This window comes from Amblyomma maculatum, chromosome 1 (assembly GCF_055883805.1).
Source record: "Amblyomma maculatum isolate TAMU_Amacu chromosome 1, ASM5588380v1, whole genome shotgun sequence".
NCBI lineage: Eukaryota > Metazoa > Arthropoda > Arachnida > Ixodida > Ixodidae > Amblyomma > Amblyomma maculatum.
Genome location: NC_139344.1, coordinates 482601584 through 482622056, shown reverse-complemented (window position 1 = coordinate 482622056; position 20473 = coordinate 482601584). Strand labels below are relative to the sequence as shown.

Sequence of the window (20473 nt, the reverse complement as noted above, 5' to 3'; positions counted from 1 at the left end):
CATAAGACCGGGAGGTAGAACCTTCCGGTACATCAGATCGTTTCTGGAGGGTAGGACTGTGGAGATTCTAGTCGGAGAGATGAAATCGGATCCCTTCCCATTGGGGGGCAGGGGGACACCGCAGGGGTCGGTATTATCGCCGTTCCTATTTAATCTCGCATTGATCAAGATACCACCCAGGCTGCAAGGGATATCGGGACTTAAACATACTTTTTATGCGGATGACATTACTCTTTGGGTAACAAGAGGCAGTGACATACAATTGGAAGAAACTCTACAGCACGCGGTGGATATTGTGGAGGAGCTAGCAAGGGAAGTAGAATTCTCGTGCTCTCAGCCCAAGTCCGAGCTTTTTGTGCTGAGGGACAAACCAAGAGGGATACATGCGAGGCACTATGTGCCGCCACCGCCTTTAGAGCTCAAAGGGGGGGGGGGGGGGAGTACCGGTCGCTGAGGTCCAAACGATCAGGATCCTGGGTATGTATCTGCAAACTAATAGGAAGAACAGCGAGTCTTTGGAAAGGCTTAAAAATACGGCCAATGCTACCGTGAGGCTAATCAGGAGAATCGCCAATCGTAAGAGAGGTGTTAAGGAAAAGGACTTGTGTAAGCTGGTGCAGGCGTTTGTGCACAGCAGAATAGTGTATGCGCCGCCTTGTTTGAAGTTGGACGCGACGGAAAAAGGCGAGGTGGAGGCTGTGATTAGGCAGGCGTATAAAGCGGCCCTTTGGGTTGCCTCACAATGCGTCTACCGAAAGGCTGCTGGGATTAGGGGTGCACAACACCCTAGAAGAACTACGGGAGGCGCACTTGGTGATGCAGCTCGGTAGGCTTTCAAAAACAAAAGCAGGAAGAGACATATTGAAAAGGATCGTCATTCGAGTTGACGTTCCAGCTGGTGACACGAAAATTCAGATTAGGCAGTAAATGCACAAGGGCTTGTACATAAAACCTTTGCCCAAGAACATGCATCCGGCCAATACATCACGAGGACCGCAGGAAGGCAAGAGCCAAAGCTTTACATGCTAAGTACGGGAAGTACAACGGGGCAGTCTATGTAGATGTCGCCGAGTATAAGGACAATAACGAATTTGCAATTGCGGTGGTGGACGGGCGGGGACGCTTGATCGCCTCCGGATCAGTCAAAACCCGCTCCCCAGAAACTGCAGAGGAAGCGGCGATAGCACTAGCTATTACTAGTAGTAATGCTGACTTGATCTTCAGCGATTCCAAAGCAGCCATCCGAAATTTGGCGCGGGGCCGAATATCTGTCACGGCGGCGCGATTGCTGAATAGGGCCACGGGGCGAGGGACTACGGAAGCGGAAATTGTCTGGGTACCAGCACACTCTGGGAATCCTGGGAACGAGACGGCTCACATGAATGCTCGAGGTTTCGTCAGCCGAGTAGGTGAGCCGGACGTTCCGGGAAGGTCCACGAGTGATGGGCTGGTATCCTTTCATCACCATCATCATCATCATCCGCCTGATTATACCCACTGCAGGGCGAAGGCCTCTCCCATATTTCTCCAATTAACCCGGTTCTGTGCTAGCTGCATCCACTTGACCCCTGCGAACTTCTTAATCTCATCCGCCCACCTAACTTTCTGCCGCCCCCTGCTACGCTTTCTTTCCCTTGGGATCCAGTGTGTTACCCTCAGCGACCATCGGTTATCCTCTCTTCGCACTACATGTGCTGCCCATGTCCATTTTTTCTTCTTAATTTCCACTAGAATGTCGGTAGCTTGAGTTATTTCTCTCACCCACTCTGCACGCTTTCTATCTCTTAATGTTACCCCTACCATTTTTCGTTCCATAGCCCTCTGGGTTGTCCTCAACTTAAGTAGAACTCTCTTAGTTAGCCTCCACGTTTCAGCCCCATAGGTGAGTACAGGCAAGATGCAACTATTGTATACTTTCCTCTTGAGCGATACCGGTAAGCTGCTAGTCATAATCTGCCAGTGCTTTCCAAATGCGCTCCATCCCAATCTTATTCTTCTTGTTATTTCCTTTTCATGGTCCGGATCTTCGGTTACTACCTGTCCTAAGTAGACATATTCGCCTACTACTTCCAGTATTTCGCTACCTATTGTAAACTGCTGTTCCTTCCCGAGGCTGTTGAACATTACCTTAGTCTTCTGCATATTGATTTTCAAGCCTACCTTTCTACTTTTTCTGTCTAGGTCATCAATCATTATTTGCAGTTCATCCCCCTTTCATGACATTACTAATTTCAAACTTGAGCGGAGGATTTACCCACCCCCGGACAAGCAATTGGTGAAGGCGTAGGAATGCGTCTGGCTACAATTACAGACAAGATGTTTCTTCAGCCCATACGTGTTGAGCAAAATCTACCCGGACATTCAGCCGGAGTGCAAATGGTGTCAGGAATTGGCAACCTATGACCACATATTATGGAGCGGCGGATATTATGCGTGATCCTTCCCTCGAGCAGTGGGAGGCCGTGTTGGCCAGCTCAGACCCGGTCGTCCAGACCAGGGCCGTGGAGTGGGCCACCCTGGGCGCCGTCAGCCATGGGTTGATGGCCATCTAACACGGAACCGTCCACACATGCTCTCCGACGAAAATAAAGTTTTTCCATCCATCATCCATGTTCATTGTTCAGCAAAATGTTTCCCAAAAACGTTCTTCACTGAGGCATCGCTTAACAACTTTGGCCCTTTTTTCTAATCCAAAAAGCTTCCTTTAGTTCACGGGCAACACGTTCGCGGCTTTGGTACAAAACCACCGTCCTTTCTAAAATTGGTTTGCACTGGCGGGTTTGCACATTCCTTGCAATGCAGCGGCAGATTAGACCCCGTTCCAGTGTTCAATGAACATTCATGCTCCCTTAACCTTTCATTCAAACAGCGCCCCGTTTGCCCAACGTGCCTCTTACCACAAGTGAGAGGAACCTGATATATAACCCATTTATTGCACGCTACTTACCTATGCCCATGATTTGTTCCTTATGTTCTGTCTTTCCCTTTCTCTGTGTTTATACCAGGACGCAACGCGGCCAGCTTACAGGGGGCAGAGAAAACTACTGGTACCTCAAACTGGGAAGCTACTTTTTTCAAGTTATGGGCTACCCGATGGCTATAGGGAATAACCACTGGCCTATTTATTTCAGCTTCAGGATTTGGCTGTTTATTTTTCTTTCCTTTTACTTTTTGAAGAAGCGACTCCACTTCTCCCGTCATGACTGAGGGAAGCCTGCATTCTCAAGACTGGCTATCTGCTGCTGGAAACTTGCACGCATATTATGGGAACATGACTTCACAATGGCTGCCTGTAGGGCTGATGTTGCAATGGCTCGCTTCACTGTCTGAGTGAGCTGAATCACAGCACAAAAATCCTTTCTCTGCATGTGGGTGGTACATCCAGCATAACGTATCACCTGCTAGCTGCAGGTCTAAAAACTGTAACTTATCGCCTTCAGGCTGCTCTTGCGTAAATTCTAATCCTTTTCCAAGCTTGCAAAATATTTCAACACTTTCATTAACTGTACTTAGGTAGGAGCGATTATCCTGCTTACTTAAAATAATCAAAAAATCATTACAAACCTGAAAACCTTCAAGACGGTTTCTTTATCTAAATGCTCTTCCACCCTGCGATCAATCTTTTTATCTTGTCTTCACTTTTCAACATATAACTGGGTCCCATCATCATAGAAACTTTGTTTGCCTGTTTGTGGTGGCACAAGGTGCTTAGTGCTTAAAACATTCAAGAAGGTTTAGGATGTTACATGATTTTTCGGGGTTTCGGAGTCGGTTTTTATACCTTTAAGTTCCGCTCACTTCTTGTTCATTCCAACATGTTACTTTGGCCCTTTACACCGCGTGTCACTTTTTTTAATGTTATTGGTGTTTTTATCGGTTTTAGGTTCACCCTATGTTAAAAATGGAATGTATTTTTTATTGTTTTATTTTATGTTACTTTGGCCCTTCACGTACCACGTTTCTTTTTGTTTGTAAAAAGTGAGGTGTTTTTATCCGGTTTAGGTCACCCTATGTTAAACATGGAATCTATTGTTAGAAAATAATATTGCTTTCTGACGTGTACGGAGCTGATAGATGGTGGGACGATGTGTGTGGATATTGTGTGTGGATTTCAATAAAAGAATCAATTGCCAGTAGCGCGTTGTCCTGTCTCCTCTTTTATGCTTGTCTTATTTACGCTTACTTTTCTCCCGTGCGATCATGAACCAACTAGCCCAGCAAAAAGATTTTCTTCACTAATTCGAGACCTTACCGTAGAAAGACGCAGTATATTTTTCTAATGGAAAGTATACTGCGTTCTAACTTTCCCCATTGCCAATTCTACGTCTTCGCTGAAGCTTTCAACTACCTGGTCATCATGACTATGTTGTCATGATGATGGTGTAGGCACGTAGGCCTGTACAACCTTCAGTTTATACCACTTATTAAGCATGGTCATCATGACTATGTGATATGGGCACGTAGGCCTATACAATCTTCAGTTTATACCGCTTATTAATCTTAATTATGATGCTAGCTACCACCCACTCATTAATGCTAAAGAATTGTTTTATATTGCCGCGTGCCTCTCGGAACCGAGGACAAAGAAGACGAAGCAATGCCGTGTGCCCCTCGAAACCGGGAGAAAAAAGGGCGAAGCTGAGTGTGTGAGACTGATCCGTTGAGGGGTTGCCGCCTCTACTCGTTACATTTTCTGGTGGAGCAGCCGGATACGATTCCCTTTTGCTGATTACCACGGATTTAACACCAGTCCACCGCAGCACCAGCCGCCGCCTCCGAGGTCAGTCGCCAGAGTTCGGGCCTTTGTCCTGGACTACTATGCATAGATCGAACACGAACATTGTGGCTAACGGAGATAGTTCACACCATTTCGACGAACAGTAAGCTTTAAGAGGACGCTGAGGACTGGCTAGACCAATTAGAACGCCAACTACAACGGCTGGGATGAGCAAAGGAAGCTGCACAATGTGTACTTTGCTCTCGAAGATTCAGCGCGGACGTGGTTCGTGAACCACGAAACGATACTATCATCATGGGACCTCTTTCGTCGCCAGCTGTTGGCGACCTACACCGCCGACGACCGAAGAGAGCTTGCGGAGCCGGCGCTGTCATCTGGCGTCCAAGCCCCCAACGAAAGTATTGGAATGTACTACGAGGACATGATCCGCCTTTTTAAACGTGGTGATCTAAATATGTCAGAGGAGAAGAAAGTGCGCCACCTAATGCGCGGGGTGAAACAAGAACAATTTGCTGGGCTTGTGAGCAATCCACCTGGCACGGCATCAGATTTTCTAACGGAGGCCACCATGATAGAACAAACACTTCGTCACAGGGCTCATCACTATAACCGTAACGTGTTCGCCATGTCACCAGCCGTCTATGGTTCCGGCTTCAACAGGTCTGATGATGCCTAAAGAGAGCTGATTCGATCTGTAGTCAGATAAGCGCTCAGACGCATTTACCTACAGGGTCTAACGTCGTCGTCGAGGCTTCCATCACTCGCGGATGTCGTTCGCGAAGAAGTTAGGCATGCCGTCCCGGAACCGTCTGCGCCTGGTGTGCAGCCACCACCACCGAGTGTGCCAACGTACGCGTCCGTGCTTCAGCAGCATAACCTCTGCGATCCTCCAAGAGTGAACCCCACTGTGCCTCATACAAATCAGCACCATAGTGGGTACGACTCTCCCAGAGCCAGAGTGGACACCCCTAGTCTTGATCCAAGCCAGCGCCATCCTCCTCTTCTAGCTAAGACACAGTTTCGGAGGACTGACGTCTGGCGTGCCCCTGAGAATCGGCCCCTTTGTTACCACTGTGGTGAGGCCGGTCACATGTTGAGGTTCTGTCCGTACCGCCGCGCTTCCATCCGCATGCCCCATGTCCTCGGGGTGGTGAACGACCTACCGAAATCGAGGAGTACCTGTCGATGCATACGAATCCTCCAGACGCCCCACAATACGGGTTCCGCGTCATTACCTTCTCCCGTTATCGTTCTCCAAGTCCACGTCCCGCTACATACCGCACTGGCCACTCTCTGAGCCCCCGCTCCCCGAGCTGTCGGGAAAACTAGGAACAGCGACCTGCGGAGGTGAAGCCGCTGACGACCGAAGTGCCGAACATCCTCCATCAAGTTTGGTAGAAGATAACGGCTATCAGACGGCGTCGTGTGACGATGAACCTGAGTGCGCAGTTTCGGACATACCGGTTTCTATCGACAATTTTCTCATTACAGCGTTAGTTGATACGGGGCCGGACTATTCAGTTATGAGCAGTGGCTTAGCCAGGAAATTGAAGAATGTTTTAACCGAGTGGACTGGTCCTCAGATCCGCACTGCAGGCGGACACCTTATAATCCGGGCTGTAAGATGCGCTGCGAGAGTTGCAGTTGACGGATTTATTTATGTTTGCGACTTCGTTGTTCTTACCCATTGTTCGCGAGATGTCATACTCGGCTTGGACCTCTTACAGGCTAATGGTGCGATAACTCATTTGCAAAACTCACGAGTGACGTTTTCGCCCAGCCAAGCCATTTCGAGATCTAGCGTCGACGGTTCATGTACGCCCACCTTACGTATTACAGCTGCTGACGATACGGTCCCGCCATGGTGCAGTAGTATGGTCTTGGTAGAAAGCGACTCACCATGCGACCGCGACGTACCGGCAGAGAGTAATGTGGGCCTGCTTCTTGAGAAAGGAATCTGCGCTGCAAGAGGACTTGTTCGCTTGCGGGACGGTTGTGCGAAGCTCTGGATTACGAATTTCGGGACCGACTTGCGAAACGAACGGCTATCGTGTATGTTGCCGACTTTATTGAGCCAGCAAACATCTGTACTCTGGCGCGGCCGTCGCGAGCTAAATGTGACGCACCCGACATTCTATCACATGTGGATATTAATCCCAATCTGTCGGTGGTCGAGCGGCGGTGACTCCTAGACCTCCTTGAGAGATTTTCTGGATGCTTTGCAACGTATTCGAATGTTGGGCATACCCCAGTAGCCAAACACCGCATTATGGTTGACGCGGAGACCAAGCTGATTTCCCAACACTCATACCGAGTGTCGTCAACGGAACGAGAGGCTATTCGAAGCCAGGTGCAGGAAATGCTTACCGATGACGTGGTGTAGCCGTCTACCAGCCCCTGGGCTTCGCCTGGAGTGTTGGTGAAGAAAGAAGACAACACCTTGCGTTTCTGCGCCGATTATCGTAAGTTAAATCAGGTAACCAAGCGGGACGTATACCCGCTTCCGCGTATCGACGACGCATTGGACCGGTTACGCAATGCCAAATATTTCTCGTCGCTTCACCTCAAGAATGGCTACTGGCAGATAGAAGTGGACGAAAGGTACAGAGAGAAAACAGTCCCCCCGACAGTCTTTACGAATTTAAAGTGCTTCCTTTCGGTCTTTGTTCTGCGCCAGCAACCTTCCAACGAATGATGGACATCGTTCTCCCTATACTGAAGTGGCAAGCGTGCCTAGTGCATCTCGACGATGTCGTCATTTTCGCGGCTAGTTTTGAGGAGCACCTTGACCGGCTGCGAATGGTACTACAGGCGCTGCGTTAAGCCCAAGTGACGATAAAACCACGAAAGTGCCATTTGGGATTCCAGGAGCTCCGCTTTCTTGGTCATGTTATTAGTGCTGAGGGCGTCAAACCAGATCCCGACAAGACTGCTGCTGTGAAAAACTTCCCGCGCCCAATCGACAAAAAGTCCGTTAGAAGGTTTTTGGGGCTGTGTGCCTATTACAGGGGTTTCGTTGAGAATTTTTCAGTTATTGCCAAGCCTCTTACGCGTCTTACCCGAGACAATGTTACTTTTGCGTGGCAAGATGATCAAGGGGATGATTTCAACGAATTGCGCCGGCGACTGCAGGCCGCCCCGATACTTGCCCATTTTGACGAAAACGCTGCTACGGATATTCGTACAGATGCCAGTAATTTTGGAATCGGTGCCGTTCTGATTCAGTGGCAAAATGGCACTGAGAAATTTATCGCTTACGCAAGTCGCTCTCTTTCAAAAGCAGAGGCAAACTACTCAACCACTGAAAAGGAATGTCTCGTGGTAGTTTGCTCTATAACTAAGTTCCGACCCGATAACTAAGTTCCGACGGCCGACCTTTTAGGGCTGTGAGCGACCACCATTCGTTATGCTGGCTAGCCAACCTCAAAGACCCCTCTAGACGGCTTGCAAGGTGGAGCCTCCGTCTCCAAGAGTACGACATTACGGTTGTATACAAGTGCGGCCGTAAGCAGAACGACGCCGATTGCTTGTCGCGTGCACCAGTTGATACTGCCCTGCCGACAGCGAAGACGACGACTTCCCGTTTCTTGCTGTAGTCACGACCTCCGACATGGCCTAGCGTCAGCGGGCTGACTCCGGTTTACGCCCGCTTTTTCAGCATCTCGAAGGCCTTGATGTAGCTGTCCCACATGCTTTCGCACGGGGATTATCCTCCTATAGCATTCGCAATCACTTCCTATATAAGAGAAACGTTTAGCACAACAAAGAAACCTTTCTTCTCGTTGTTCCGTCCGACCTCCGGCCAGAAATCTTGCACGCATGCCACGATGAGCCTTCGGCTGGTCATTTAGGAGTCATGCGAACATTAGCACGCATTCGACAAAAGTACTAATAGCCTAAGTTGCTGCCATCAGTCCAGCACTACGTGAGAAAATGCCGAGATTGCCAGCCACCAAAGACACCTCCACTGAAGCCTGCAGGGCTCCTTCAGCCGATACCTCCGCCAACAGCCCCTTTCCAGCAAGTGGGTATGGATCTTCTAGGCCCTTTCCCAACGCCCGCACAGATGGATAGTAGTAGCGACGGACTACTTAACGCGATATGCCGAGACACGGCCACTTTCCCGTGCAACTCCTGCAGAAGTAGCCCAGTTAAGACTATCGTACTGCGCCACGGTGCCCCATCTGTTATTATTACTGACCACGGTACAGCGTTTACGGCCGAACTAATGCAGGCTCTCTCCAGTCTTACCCACACAAGTCATCGTAGGACTACTGCTTACCATCCGCAAACAAACGGACTGACTGAACGCCTCAATAGAACACTGAAAATGAAAAAGAATGAATGAAAAAGTGTGCTGCTATGTGGAAGTATGGTCATGGTCTCCTATGTCAAATTTTACTATTATCTGGTGATGTTGAGAGCAACCCCGGTCCTGATTACGATGCTCCTCAGTTTAGTTCGGATAGCGAAGCTATTGCTGAGATTTACGCAGTATTGAAACGTCTAGAACTACGTCAGACGCAGTTTCTTCTGGAACTCCACATGCTCAAACAACACCAGAGCGCTACAAGTACGTCTTTGCAAGGTTTCCTGGGCAGTATCTCTGCACTAGAGACCGACTTACATTCCTTACGGCAGACTGCAAAGGCTGGTACTCCGAATGCATTACCCTGTGTTGACACCTTATCCACTGATATCGCCCATCTTAAGGCCTGTTTTGAAGATGTATCCAATAGGTCCCGCAGAAATAACCTGCTTATTCTAGGTCTAAAAGATTCCGCAACAGAGAGTTGGTCTGAATCTGAAAACAAATGTGCGCGCTTTCTTTTCCTCTTTCCTTCTCCAAGATGTTCCATCTGAAAGTATCGAAAGGGCTCACCGAATAGGTCGCTTTGTTGAAGGCAAAACCCGACCTATTGTCGTTAAATTTTGCAGTTACAAGGTCAGGGACAATATCTTATCATGTGGTTTTAGCTCAAGGACACTAAGTTTGCCTTGCGCGAAGACTTCACGCCAGCGGTTAGAAAGGCACGTTTCAAACTTTCACAATAAGCTCGTGACCAGGCTTTTCCTTGCAAGTTGCGATTCGATAAGCTTTTCGTAAATAAAAAGTGTTTTGTCTATGATTGTGAACATGACCGAGTTGTTGAGCTTAGAGAATAGCAAAAAGGGAGGCAACTGCCCGCTCAGCAGCATGGGCCTGATCTTCATTCTACGCCTTCGGCATCATCAAATTTTGAATTGACAATTCTCATCGTGAATTGCAGGAGTATAAAAAATAAAGCTGACGAATTTGCTGCCCACGTTTCCTCCGTTAAGCCTCATGTTATAATTGGCACTGAATCGTGGTTGGATGATTCCGTTCTGAGCTCGGATGTTTTCCCAACTGGTTATAACGTGTATCGTCGCGACAGACACTTGCATGGTGGAGGGGTATTTCTACTTGTTGAGGAATGCTTTTGCTCTTCAGCAATAACAGCGCCCCTAGTTGGCTTCGAATCAGTGTGGTGTAACCTACGCCTAAGCAATGGAAGGGGCCTGACTATTGGTTCCGTCTACCGTGCCCCTTCCGCTACCAACCCTGACATTTTCAGATCACTGTCTGATTTCTTGCTTGGCTTAAAAAATAACTTTCTGTTTGGCGGGGATTTCAATATCATCATCATCATCAGCCTGATTATACTCACTGCAGGGCGAAGGCCTCTCCCATATTTCTCCACTTAACCCGGTTCCGTGCTAGCTGCATCCACTTGACCACTGCGAACTTCTTAATCTCATCCGCCCACCTAACTTTCTGCCGCCCCCTGCTACGCTTTCCTTCCCTTGGAATCCAGTTTGTTACCCTCAGCGACCATCGGTTATCCTCTCTTCGCACTACATGTCCTGCCCATGTCCATTTCTTCTTCTTAATTTCCACTAGAATGTCGGTAACTTCATTTATTTCTCTGACCCACTCTGCACGCTTTCTATCATTTAATGTTACCCCTACCATTTTTCGTTCCATAGCCCTCTGGGTTGTCCTCAACTTAAGTCGAACTCTCTTGGTTAGCCTCCACGTTTCAGCCCCATAGGTGAGTACAGGCAAGATGCAACTGTTGTATACTTTCCTCTTGAGCGATACCGGTAAGCTGCTAGGCATAATCTGCGAGTGCTTGCCAAATGCGCTCCATCCCAATCTTATTCTTCTTGTTATTTCATTTTCATAGTCCGGATCTGCGGTTACTACCTGTCCTAAGTAGACATATTCGCCTACTACTTCCAGTATTTCGCTACCTAATGTAAACTGCTGTTCCTTCCCGAGGCTGTTGAACATTACCTTAGTCTTCTGCATATTGATTTTCAAGCCTACCTTTCTACTTTTCCTGTCTAGGTCATCAATCATTATTTGCAGTTCATCCCCCGAGTTGCTTAGCAAGGCAATGTCATCAGCCAATCGCAGATTACTGAGGTATTCTCCATCTACCCTTATCCCTAACTGCTCCCATTCCAAGTCTCTGAATACTTCCTCTAAACAAGCTGTGAATAGTACTGGGGAGATTGTGTCTCCTTGCCTAACACCTTTCTTTATGGGAATTTTGTTACTTTCTTTATGCAGAACTATGCTTGCTGTGCAGCCACTATATATATCTTCCAGCACTTTCACGTACGGCTCGTCTACCCCCTGATTTCGCAATGCCTGCATCACCGCCGAGGTTTCAACTGAGTCAAATGCTTTTTCGTAATCAATGAATGCTATGTACAAGGGCTGGTTATATTTCAAGCATTTTTCTATCACCTGATTGATGGTATGGATATGATCGATAGTAGAGTACCGTTTCCGAAATCCTGCTTGATCCTTTGCTTGATTGCAGTCTAAGGTTGTCCTGATTCTATTAGCGATTACCTTAGTAAATACCTTATACGTAACAGACAGTAAGCTGATTGGTCTGTAATTTTTAAGGTCCTTAGAGTCCCCTTTCTAGTGAATGAGGATAATGTTTGCATTCTTCCATGGTTCCGGTACCGTCGATGACACCAGGCACTGCGTATACAGGGTGGCTAGTTTCTCTAGCACGATATCCCCCCCGGTCCTTCAGCAAATCTGTAGTTATGTGATCCTCTCCAGCTGTTTTCCCGCTTTTCATAGTTTCTAGTGCTTTCTTGACCTCGTCCTTCGTCACTGGTGGAACGTATGACTGTTTTTCCCTACCGCCAATCTCATTACGGTCCTGACTACTTTGGCTACTCTAGAGATCTGTATAAAACTCCTCGGCTACTTTGACTATCTTGTCCATATTAGTGATGACGTTGCCCGCCTTGTCCCTTACTGCATACATCTGGTTTTTGCCTATGCCCAATTTCTCATTTACCGCTTTAAGGCTTCCCCCGTTCTTTACAGCATGCTCAATTTTCTCCATGTTATACTTCCTTATATCGGCCACCTTGCGCTTATTGATTAGCTTTGATATCTCGGCCAATTCGATCTGGTTTGTTGGATTGGAAGCTTTCATACTCTGGCGTTTCTTAATCAAATCTTTCGTCTCCTTAGACAGCTTGCCGGTATCCTCTCTAACTATCCTACCGCCTACTTCTACCGCGCACTCAGTAATGATATCTCTAAAATTATTGTTCCTTGCCTCTAGGGTAATGTCGCCATCCTCAGTTAGAGCTGAATACCTATTCTGTAGTGAGATCCTGAACTCTTCTGCCCTCCCTCTCACCGCTAATTCGTTGATGGGTTTCTTTCTTACAATCTGTTGCGTTCCTTCTTCAGATTTAGGCTAATTTGGGACCTCACCATCCTGTGGGCACTGCATCGCACTTTCCCGATTACCTCTACTTCCTGCACAATGGCGGGGGTTGGACACATTATGAAGTCGATTTCAGTTTTAGTCTCTCCATTAGGACTTTTTCATGTCCATTTCCGGTTCTTCCGTTTGCTGAAGAAGGTATTCATGATTCGTAAGTTATTGCGCTCTGCAAACTCAACTAGTAACTCCCCCCTGCTATTCCTAGAACTAATGCCATAGTCACCTACTGCCTTGTCTCCTGCCTGTTTTTTCCCTACCTTGGCATTGAAGTCGCCCATTAGTACAGTATACTGCGTCTTTACTTTTCGCATTGCCGATTCTACATCTTCATAGAAGCTTTCAACTGCCTGGTCATCATAGCTACATATAGGTGCATATAGGCCTGTACAACCTTCAGTTTATACCGCTTATTAAGCCTAATTACGATGCCTGCAACCCTCTCATTAAACTATAGAATTCATCTATATTACCCGCTATATACTTATTGACAAGGAAACCTACTCCTAGTTGTCGCCTCTCTGGTAAACCTCGATAACACAGTACATGCCCATCCTTCAGTACAGTATATGCCTCATTCGGCCTCCTAACCTCACTAAGCCCTATGACATCCCATTTCATGCCCTCTAGTTCCTCTAATAGCACTGCTAAATTAGCTTCACTATTTAGGGTTCTAGCATTAAACGCTGCCAGGGTCAGTTTCCAATGGCGGCCTGTCCAGCGGAGCCAGGCTTTCTTAGCACCCCCTGCTGCATCACAGGTCTGACCGCCGCCGTGGTCAGTTGTTCCGTAGCCGCTGGTGACTGAGGGCCGGGGTTTTATTTAGCTTATCATAGGAGGTTGTGGCCAATTACTGCACCAGGGTGGCCAACTCCTGTTCTGGTGAGGGAGTGCGTTGCCGGAGGTGTTCACCGCCATCAGGTCGTACCCCAAACCTGTTTATGCAATTCCATCGACACGCGGATTTTTTTTTTTTTTTCATCCGGTGGAGAATTGCGCGGCACCGGGATTTGAACCCCGGTACTCTTGCATGCCAGGTGAATGTTCTACCGCTACGCCACCGCTTGTTTACGCAATGTTTACCGTGATGTTATGTTGCGCGACTGATGGGCAAAAACTGCTGCAATATTTAAGCAGAAAGCACTTCCAGCCGGAGAGGTTTTCCCTAAATACACCATTGTGCGCACTCATGAGAATGGATGAATGAGTGGTGCCCTTGTCGAAGACTGGGTGAAGACCGTTTGGCAATGCCGTTACGGGCACCTGTTGTTCAAGGAGTCACTCTTCCTTCTCGACTCCAACCATGGCCACTTGACAGATGCCGTTGTAGTGACACCGGGAGTTATGCTGAGCCAACTACAACCGTTCGATGTTGCCATAAACGAGCCATAAGGATAGGCTATGGAAGCATTATAACGACTGGCTGACACTGCAAGACCACCAGCTCACACCGGCCGGTCGCATCAAATGGGCTTCACTTAGCCAAGTGGTGAACTTGGTCGCTGTGGCAAGAGACGAAATTCTGGCCGAACTGATGGTGCGAGCCTTTCGAAGGTGCAACCTCTCGATCATGCTGGACAGAAGCGATGACAGCGCGTTGTGGGAAGACGCCAGCGACAAAGAAGACAGTGATGTCGGAGAAGACGAGGATGAGTCGGCATTGCATGTGAGCGTCGCAAGCATAATAAAATGCATGTTCTAGACCCAGTCAATGCCTTTTTGCATCCAGCTTAGATTCGATCAAATCTTCCCCCCCCCCCCTCCGACTTTCTGATTTCCGGGGGTCAACCTAGAATCAAGGCCAGCCTAAATTCGAGTAAATATGGTATGTATTTGAAACAAGTCTGGCACATCAATCATGTAAGTTTCACTCAAGTGACATGCCAACAATGCTAACCTAAACAAAGATGGCAGGAGAGCAAACCAACTGGGGTTGTTGATTGGGGTGTGGTTAGAGATGATTAATGCTTCGATGGCTTCAGAGACAGTCTCAAACCCCATCAGGCCCGAACTGCTACGTTCCGCCTTTATGCCTGATTTCAAATGGGTTGACTACAAACATCTTCGTACGAATCAATCTTCATTGTCTTTGGCTTTTTGTGAATTAATTACGACTAATGATCTATATCAGTACGTCACTGAGCCTACTCGGGAAACTCAGCACTCATCTTCAGTGTTAGATTTACTCTTCTGTAACCGGCCATCGCTAGTGCGCGGCACTGTTATCATACCAGGAAGAAATGATCACAGTTGTGTTGTTGCTCATGTTAGGCATTTTCCTTATTTAATTCCAAAAGGTCTCCCTAGGAAAGTCTGTTTTTACCAGGGGCGATTATACATCAATGAATAACGAACTTGCTTCCTTCCTTCCCAATTGTATTACTCTAAGCCAGAGTTTAGACTGCAGTTCACTCTGGGAGGTATTCAAAAATAAATTGGGCAGCCTAATTGATAAATACATCCCAACAAAACTTCTTTCTGGTAAGCGGCGCCGCGACAAACCATGGATCACGCGAGAAATCAGACGGCTTGTCAGGAAAAACATCGCCTTTTTCAATCGTATAAAAAGAATCGTTGCCCTGCTGTATTGCAGTCAATTCGGGCCCTTGGCAGTACACTAAGAACTGAAATTAAAGCTCATAAGGATAACAATCTGGGTTCTAAACTGCGTAGTAACCCCAAGGAATTGTGGACGTTTCTGAAACACAAGGGACGCGAATCAGTCGGAATCCCAAACTTAGACGTCGATGGCGACCTTGTTATTGCTAATGGTGATAAAGCTTGCCGCTTTAATGCATATTTTCAGTCTGCCTTTGCGCCAGCGTACATCGGAGAACTTCCGAACACTCGTGAATCTATTACCGAAACCATGCCTGAGATTGTTTTTACTTAAAAGGGTGTTTTAAAACTGCTTAGTAACATCAAGGCCGCCTCCGCCAGCGGCCCTGATGGTGTACCTACCTTTGTTTTAAAATCATGTGCGAATGAAATTGCTCATTATTTAGTCACCTTGTTCCAAACATCGCTTAACTCGGCATGTTTGCCAAATGACTGGAAAAATGCTAATGTTGTCCCAGTGCATAAAAGCGGTTCGAAATGTCTGTTGTTAATTACCGACCCATTTCTCTTACTAGCGTGTGTTGTAAAACATTGGAACATATAATTTACAGTGCAGTCATGAAACACCTTGACTCTCATGACTTCTTTACGCCACTTCAGCATGGCTTTAGAATGGGTTTTTCCTGTACCACCCAGTTACTTGAGTTCAGTAATGATCTGTTTTCCTCTTTTGACCACGGATATCAAATTGATTGTGTATTTCTGGATTTTAAAAAAAGCCTTTGATTCTGTACCTCATGTGCTATTATTACATAAGTTTCGTTGTCTTGGTCTGCATCCCAATATCATCGACTGGCTTCATTCATATCTCCAGGACCGCATGCAGCGTGTTGTAATTAATGGTTGTCACTCCGATTCCGTAAACGTCTCCTCAGGTGTGCCCTGGGGGTCTGTCCTTGGACCCCTTCTTTTTCTCATTTTTATTAATGATATTGTTCTTGACCTCACCTGCCAAGTTCGGCTATATGCTGACGACTGTGTGCTTTACCATGTTGTGGAAAGTTCTTCTGACGCATTAAAACTTCAGCGAGACTTAAATTTTATCCAGTACTGGTGCTCAGAATGGCAAATGTCTTTGAACATTTCAAAATGCAAACTTGTCTCGTTCACTCGTAAGCGTTCCCCTCTACAGACCTGTTACTCAATAAATAATATTCCCCTGCAAAAAGTTTCTGAATATAAGTATCTTGGCGTATATTTCACATCTAACCTTACGTGGACGAGACAAGTTGAGCATATTACATCGAAAGCCTGCAGAATGTTTAATTTTTTAAAGCGTAATTTCAACAAAGCGCAGTCAAATGTCAAGCAGCTCCTGTGTTTCATTTACATAAGGCCAATTCTTGAATATGCATGCCCTGTATGGGATCCCCAATTTATTTACTTATCTGACATGCTCGAACGCGTCCAAAATAATGCTGCCAGATTTGTGTCTAACAATTACAACTTTTCATCTAGTGTCACGTCTATTAAACATAATCTTGGTTGGGAATCATTAGCTCACCGCAGAAAACATTTCAGACTGCAGATCATGTATCGCATTTATTTTGAAAAGCTCAGCATTGATAAAGATCGGTATCTACTTCAACCTCACTTTTTATCTAGACAACTTGATCACCAGTGGAAAATCCGAGAAATAAAATGCCGGACAGATGTGTATAAAACCTCGTTCTTTCCACTGACGATCAATGAGTGGAACCGACTGCCAGCTGGCATCACTGAGTGTTGTACTGAAAATTTATTTCGGGCTTTTTTATCGGATGTGTGACGTGGCGCCCAGTTCTCTTGCGTGTGTTTCCTTCATTACTTTGTTTTTGAGTGTTTTCATCCCTTTGTACGTCGCGCAGTTGCCCCCTTTTAGATGCATGTCTCACATTCTGCATTATCACTTGTGTCGTGTTATTTTCTTCATTTTTATGTATTTTATTGTACCACTGGCGTTCCCAGGAAGATTATTTGTCATCTCCCCCCACTGCAATAATGCCTTCGGGAGCTGCAGGAACCTGTAATAAATAAATAAATAATTAAATAAATAAAATAAATTTCCATGTACGTCGAAGGTGAACATCGCACGTGGGATGCAGTCCTTCCGTATGCAACTTTTGCATACAATACGGCAGAACAGGCTTGCGCCATTCCACCTAGTGTACGGTCGCCCCGTCATCCTAATGTTGTATGCTATGCTACCCATATGTCACAGCAACAATGCCACCAACTCCTATGCGGACGTCGACATGTTTCTGCAGGAAGCCGAAGAAGCGCGCCAGCTCGCACGGTGCCGTATTCAACATCAATAACACCGCGATGCCAGTCGGTACAACCTTCGACACCGAGACGTTCACTACCAGTCTGGTGATCTTGTATGGGTGTGGACACCAGTTCGCCGTCGAGGACTCTCCGAGAAGCTACTTCGCCGTTACTTTGGGCGATATGAGGTCATTTGACGTCTCAGTAACGTGACCTACGAAGTTGTTCATCGGGGTCAACGACCCTTAATACGGCGTCGCTTAAGTGCTGAAACTGTTCATGTAGTGCGGATAAAAGCGTATGATGAGAGGCAGTGACCTTTTGCGCGTGTGCAGCTTTGTGTTCCCTGGTTCTCCTGTGTGCATATAGCTTGAGGACACTCCCAGCGTCGAGTCGCCGCTATCGAAGAGGAGGGGGTTAATGCCGCGTGCCTCTCGGAACCGAGCAAGAAGAGAAGGAAACTGATCGGTGCAGTGTTCGCTGCCTTGTGCTCGTTACAATATCACACATGGGGACAGCTTAAATTGAAATCAGAGCAATGTCCTTCATGCGTAGTCATCGTATATTTACTACTATCGATGTGCAATGCCTTATCGCTTTCCGCTTCCGACAAAACATGGCCTTAGGAAACACTACAGGTCTCAAAATTTTTCATGGCCTGTGCCACGAATCCATTCAGTCAAGAGATTACCCGCGAGTTAACCGACGCGTTGCCGGTCCCAGTGGCAGAAAAACTAAGCAGGCCCTTTTTTAATCTAAAACAAAGAGAGCAGCGCTGAGGGTTCTTTCTAAGTGAGACTATGCGCGGCGTGTTCGGGACAGGACAAATCGAGGGAGCTGTATTGCCTAAACAGGGTAGCCACGGGGGCCCCTTTTAAATATATTTCCTCACAGTTGGCGCTGAAAAGCCGCGAAGAGTTCGGCGTACAGACCTGCGGCAGCGGCACGGGCGTGACGGGAGGCTTGGGCGTCGCGGGCCACGGCACAGTCCAGTTGACGTCGCTACCGTAAGGGCACTCATCCGGGAAGACCATTCCGCAGATCTCTGCGGTGCTGAGCTTGCTGTGGCCGAGCACGTAGAAAAACTCGTCCTGCGAAACGCATTGGACCATTATCGCGCCTTTTGAGGGTTGTCAGGCTTTCCCAGCGAGCGCATACTTGAACCGGCAGCTTGGTCTGTTCAGAATTCTGACTACAGATTTCATCTCTCTCTGTTATCTCTTTTTCGCACTGTTCCGAAAATAATGATTTCAACGTGTCACTGAATCAGAACTTGACATATACTTCGCGAGAATCTGCGAGAATAAACCGCGGAATTTTATTACCTTTATATGGCTTCTGTTCCTCAAAATTATTAGCACTTTTTTCTTGCGGTACGCTGGCTTCAAGCATTTACGCGACCAACCATAAGGACCTTTGAGGAGACAGTTTACGCTCTAGTTCCCAGCCGATTCAGTGTCGCAACTCAAAAGGTGTCGGATCTCAAAACCTACTTTCCCATCCCTACTCCTGCGCTGCGCCGTGCAGCAGTTTACTATTAGGAATGCGTAGAATAGCATGTTATTTCCGTGGCTGGGATATTTTTTCGTAGGTAGGTTTCAAAAAGAGGTATTTCGGGCCTTAATGCCTTGAACGAACGCTAAGAACCTCTTGATAAAAACCACGCAAAATGTCCCCTTTTTGAGGTAATATGCATTTGGCGTTACTTGTTTGTGCTGTAGTGGCGATACTCTTCATCTTCGCCACGTGATAAACGAGTGCGCTCTGCTGCCATGATTGGGCTCTATGTACTAATCGCTCACAGGTGAGAATTCATGCACTATCTGACACCTCCGTGTGAACCGATCTGCATTAGCAAAAAATTACAAGCGGCAACGGTTAGTTGCAACGGCACGGAACCTTGCGCAGGGCTGCAGCGTCCCTTACCTTGAACCGTTCGACGAGGCCGCTGCAAACACGAGGCGTTTCTATGCCCAGCCTCTCGCAGCCATTCAGGAGGACAGCAGTGATTGCGGACTCAGGTAAGCCCCAGCTCAGGTACTGTCGCAGAACTGTGGTGGACACCTTGCAGGCGGTGCAGTATGGCACCGCATTTCCGGACGCCAGTGGCGGCAGCTCCTGCAATATACTTTCGCTTGTGTTCGCCCTTCAGAAGCTACGAAAATGGATAAAGCGGCTGGAGATGGCCAGATAACTACAGCTTTGTCGAAGGACGGTGTCGATGTCATGCTAGCAAAACTGGCCACCCTGTCACTGCGTCATGACATCGACGGCGCTAGAATCTTGGAAGAAAGCTAATATTCTCATAATCGAAGAAAGGGAATGCTAAGAACTTCAGAAATTGGAAAACCAATCAGCCCATTATCCGTTTTTACTAAGGTAATCGCTAATAGAATAAAGGTAACCTTAGGTTTCAATCAAGAAAGGATCGAGCAGGTTTTCAGAAAGGGCACTTTTATATATATACTGTTATGTCCGTACTATCAACCAGGTGATAGAAAAATGCTCGGAATATAACCAGACCCATACATAGCATTCACGGATTACGATAAAGCACTTGGCTTAGTAGAAACCTCAGTAGTCACGCAAGCATTGAGAAATCAGGTTGTAGATAAGCCCTGCGTGAAATGCTGGAAAGTGCATGCGGCTGCACAGTAACCATACAGATCTCCATGAAGAAAGTAATAAAATCCCATAAAGAAAGGTGTTAGGAAAAGAGACACGATATCCTCAGTACTGTTTACGGCTTGCCTAGAGGAAGTATTCAGAGACTTGGAATGAGAAGGGCTGTTGGAGAATACCTCAGTTGTCCGGGGGAGGTGGGGAAAAACGCTAATGAGAGACAATATTAGGCGTTGGGAATTTCCTGGGAAAACGTCACCAAGGACAACTTGTCTGCGAGCTGTTCAGAAGTTAGCGAAGCTCACCACGTTGACAGAGAAATGTGCAAAAAAAAAAGGAGACTGAACAGCAACGCGGCAAGAGAAAATGCAATGTTCTAAGTAAGCATGGGGTTCAAAACAATTCAGGCAGACGAGAAAGAGTCTGATACGATAGAGAAAATACCGGGCAGGAGTAA

At 47.1% G+C, this 20473-nt stretch overlaps 1 protein-coding gene across 1 annotated transcript in view; it reads right to left on the bottom strand.

The window, feature by feature from the left end:
* Positions 1-20473, bottom strand: part of LOC146210100 (sphingomyelin phosphodiesterase-like) — a 375910-nt gene that overhangs the window by 312968 nt on the left and 42469 nt on the right. Inside the window, exons 3-4 of the mRNA XM_084607702.1 lie at positions 19321-19512; positions 18327-18485 (exon numbers count right to left, since the gene is read on the bottom strand). Coding sequence (XP_084463828.1) covers positions 18327-18485; positions 19321-19512 — 351 coding nt within the window. The remainder of the gene's footprint in view (positions 1-18326; positions 18486-19320; positions 19513-20473) is intronic.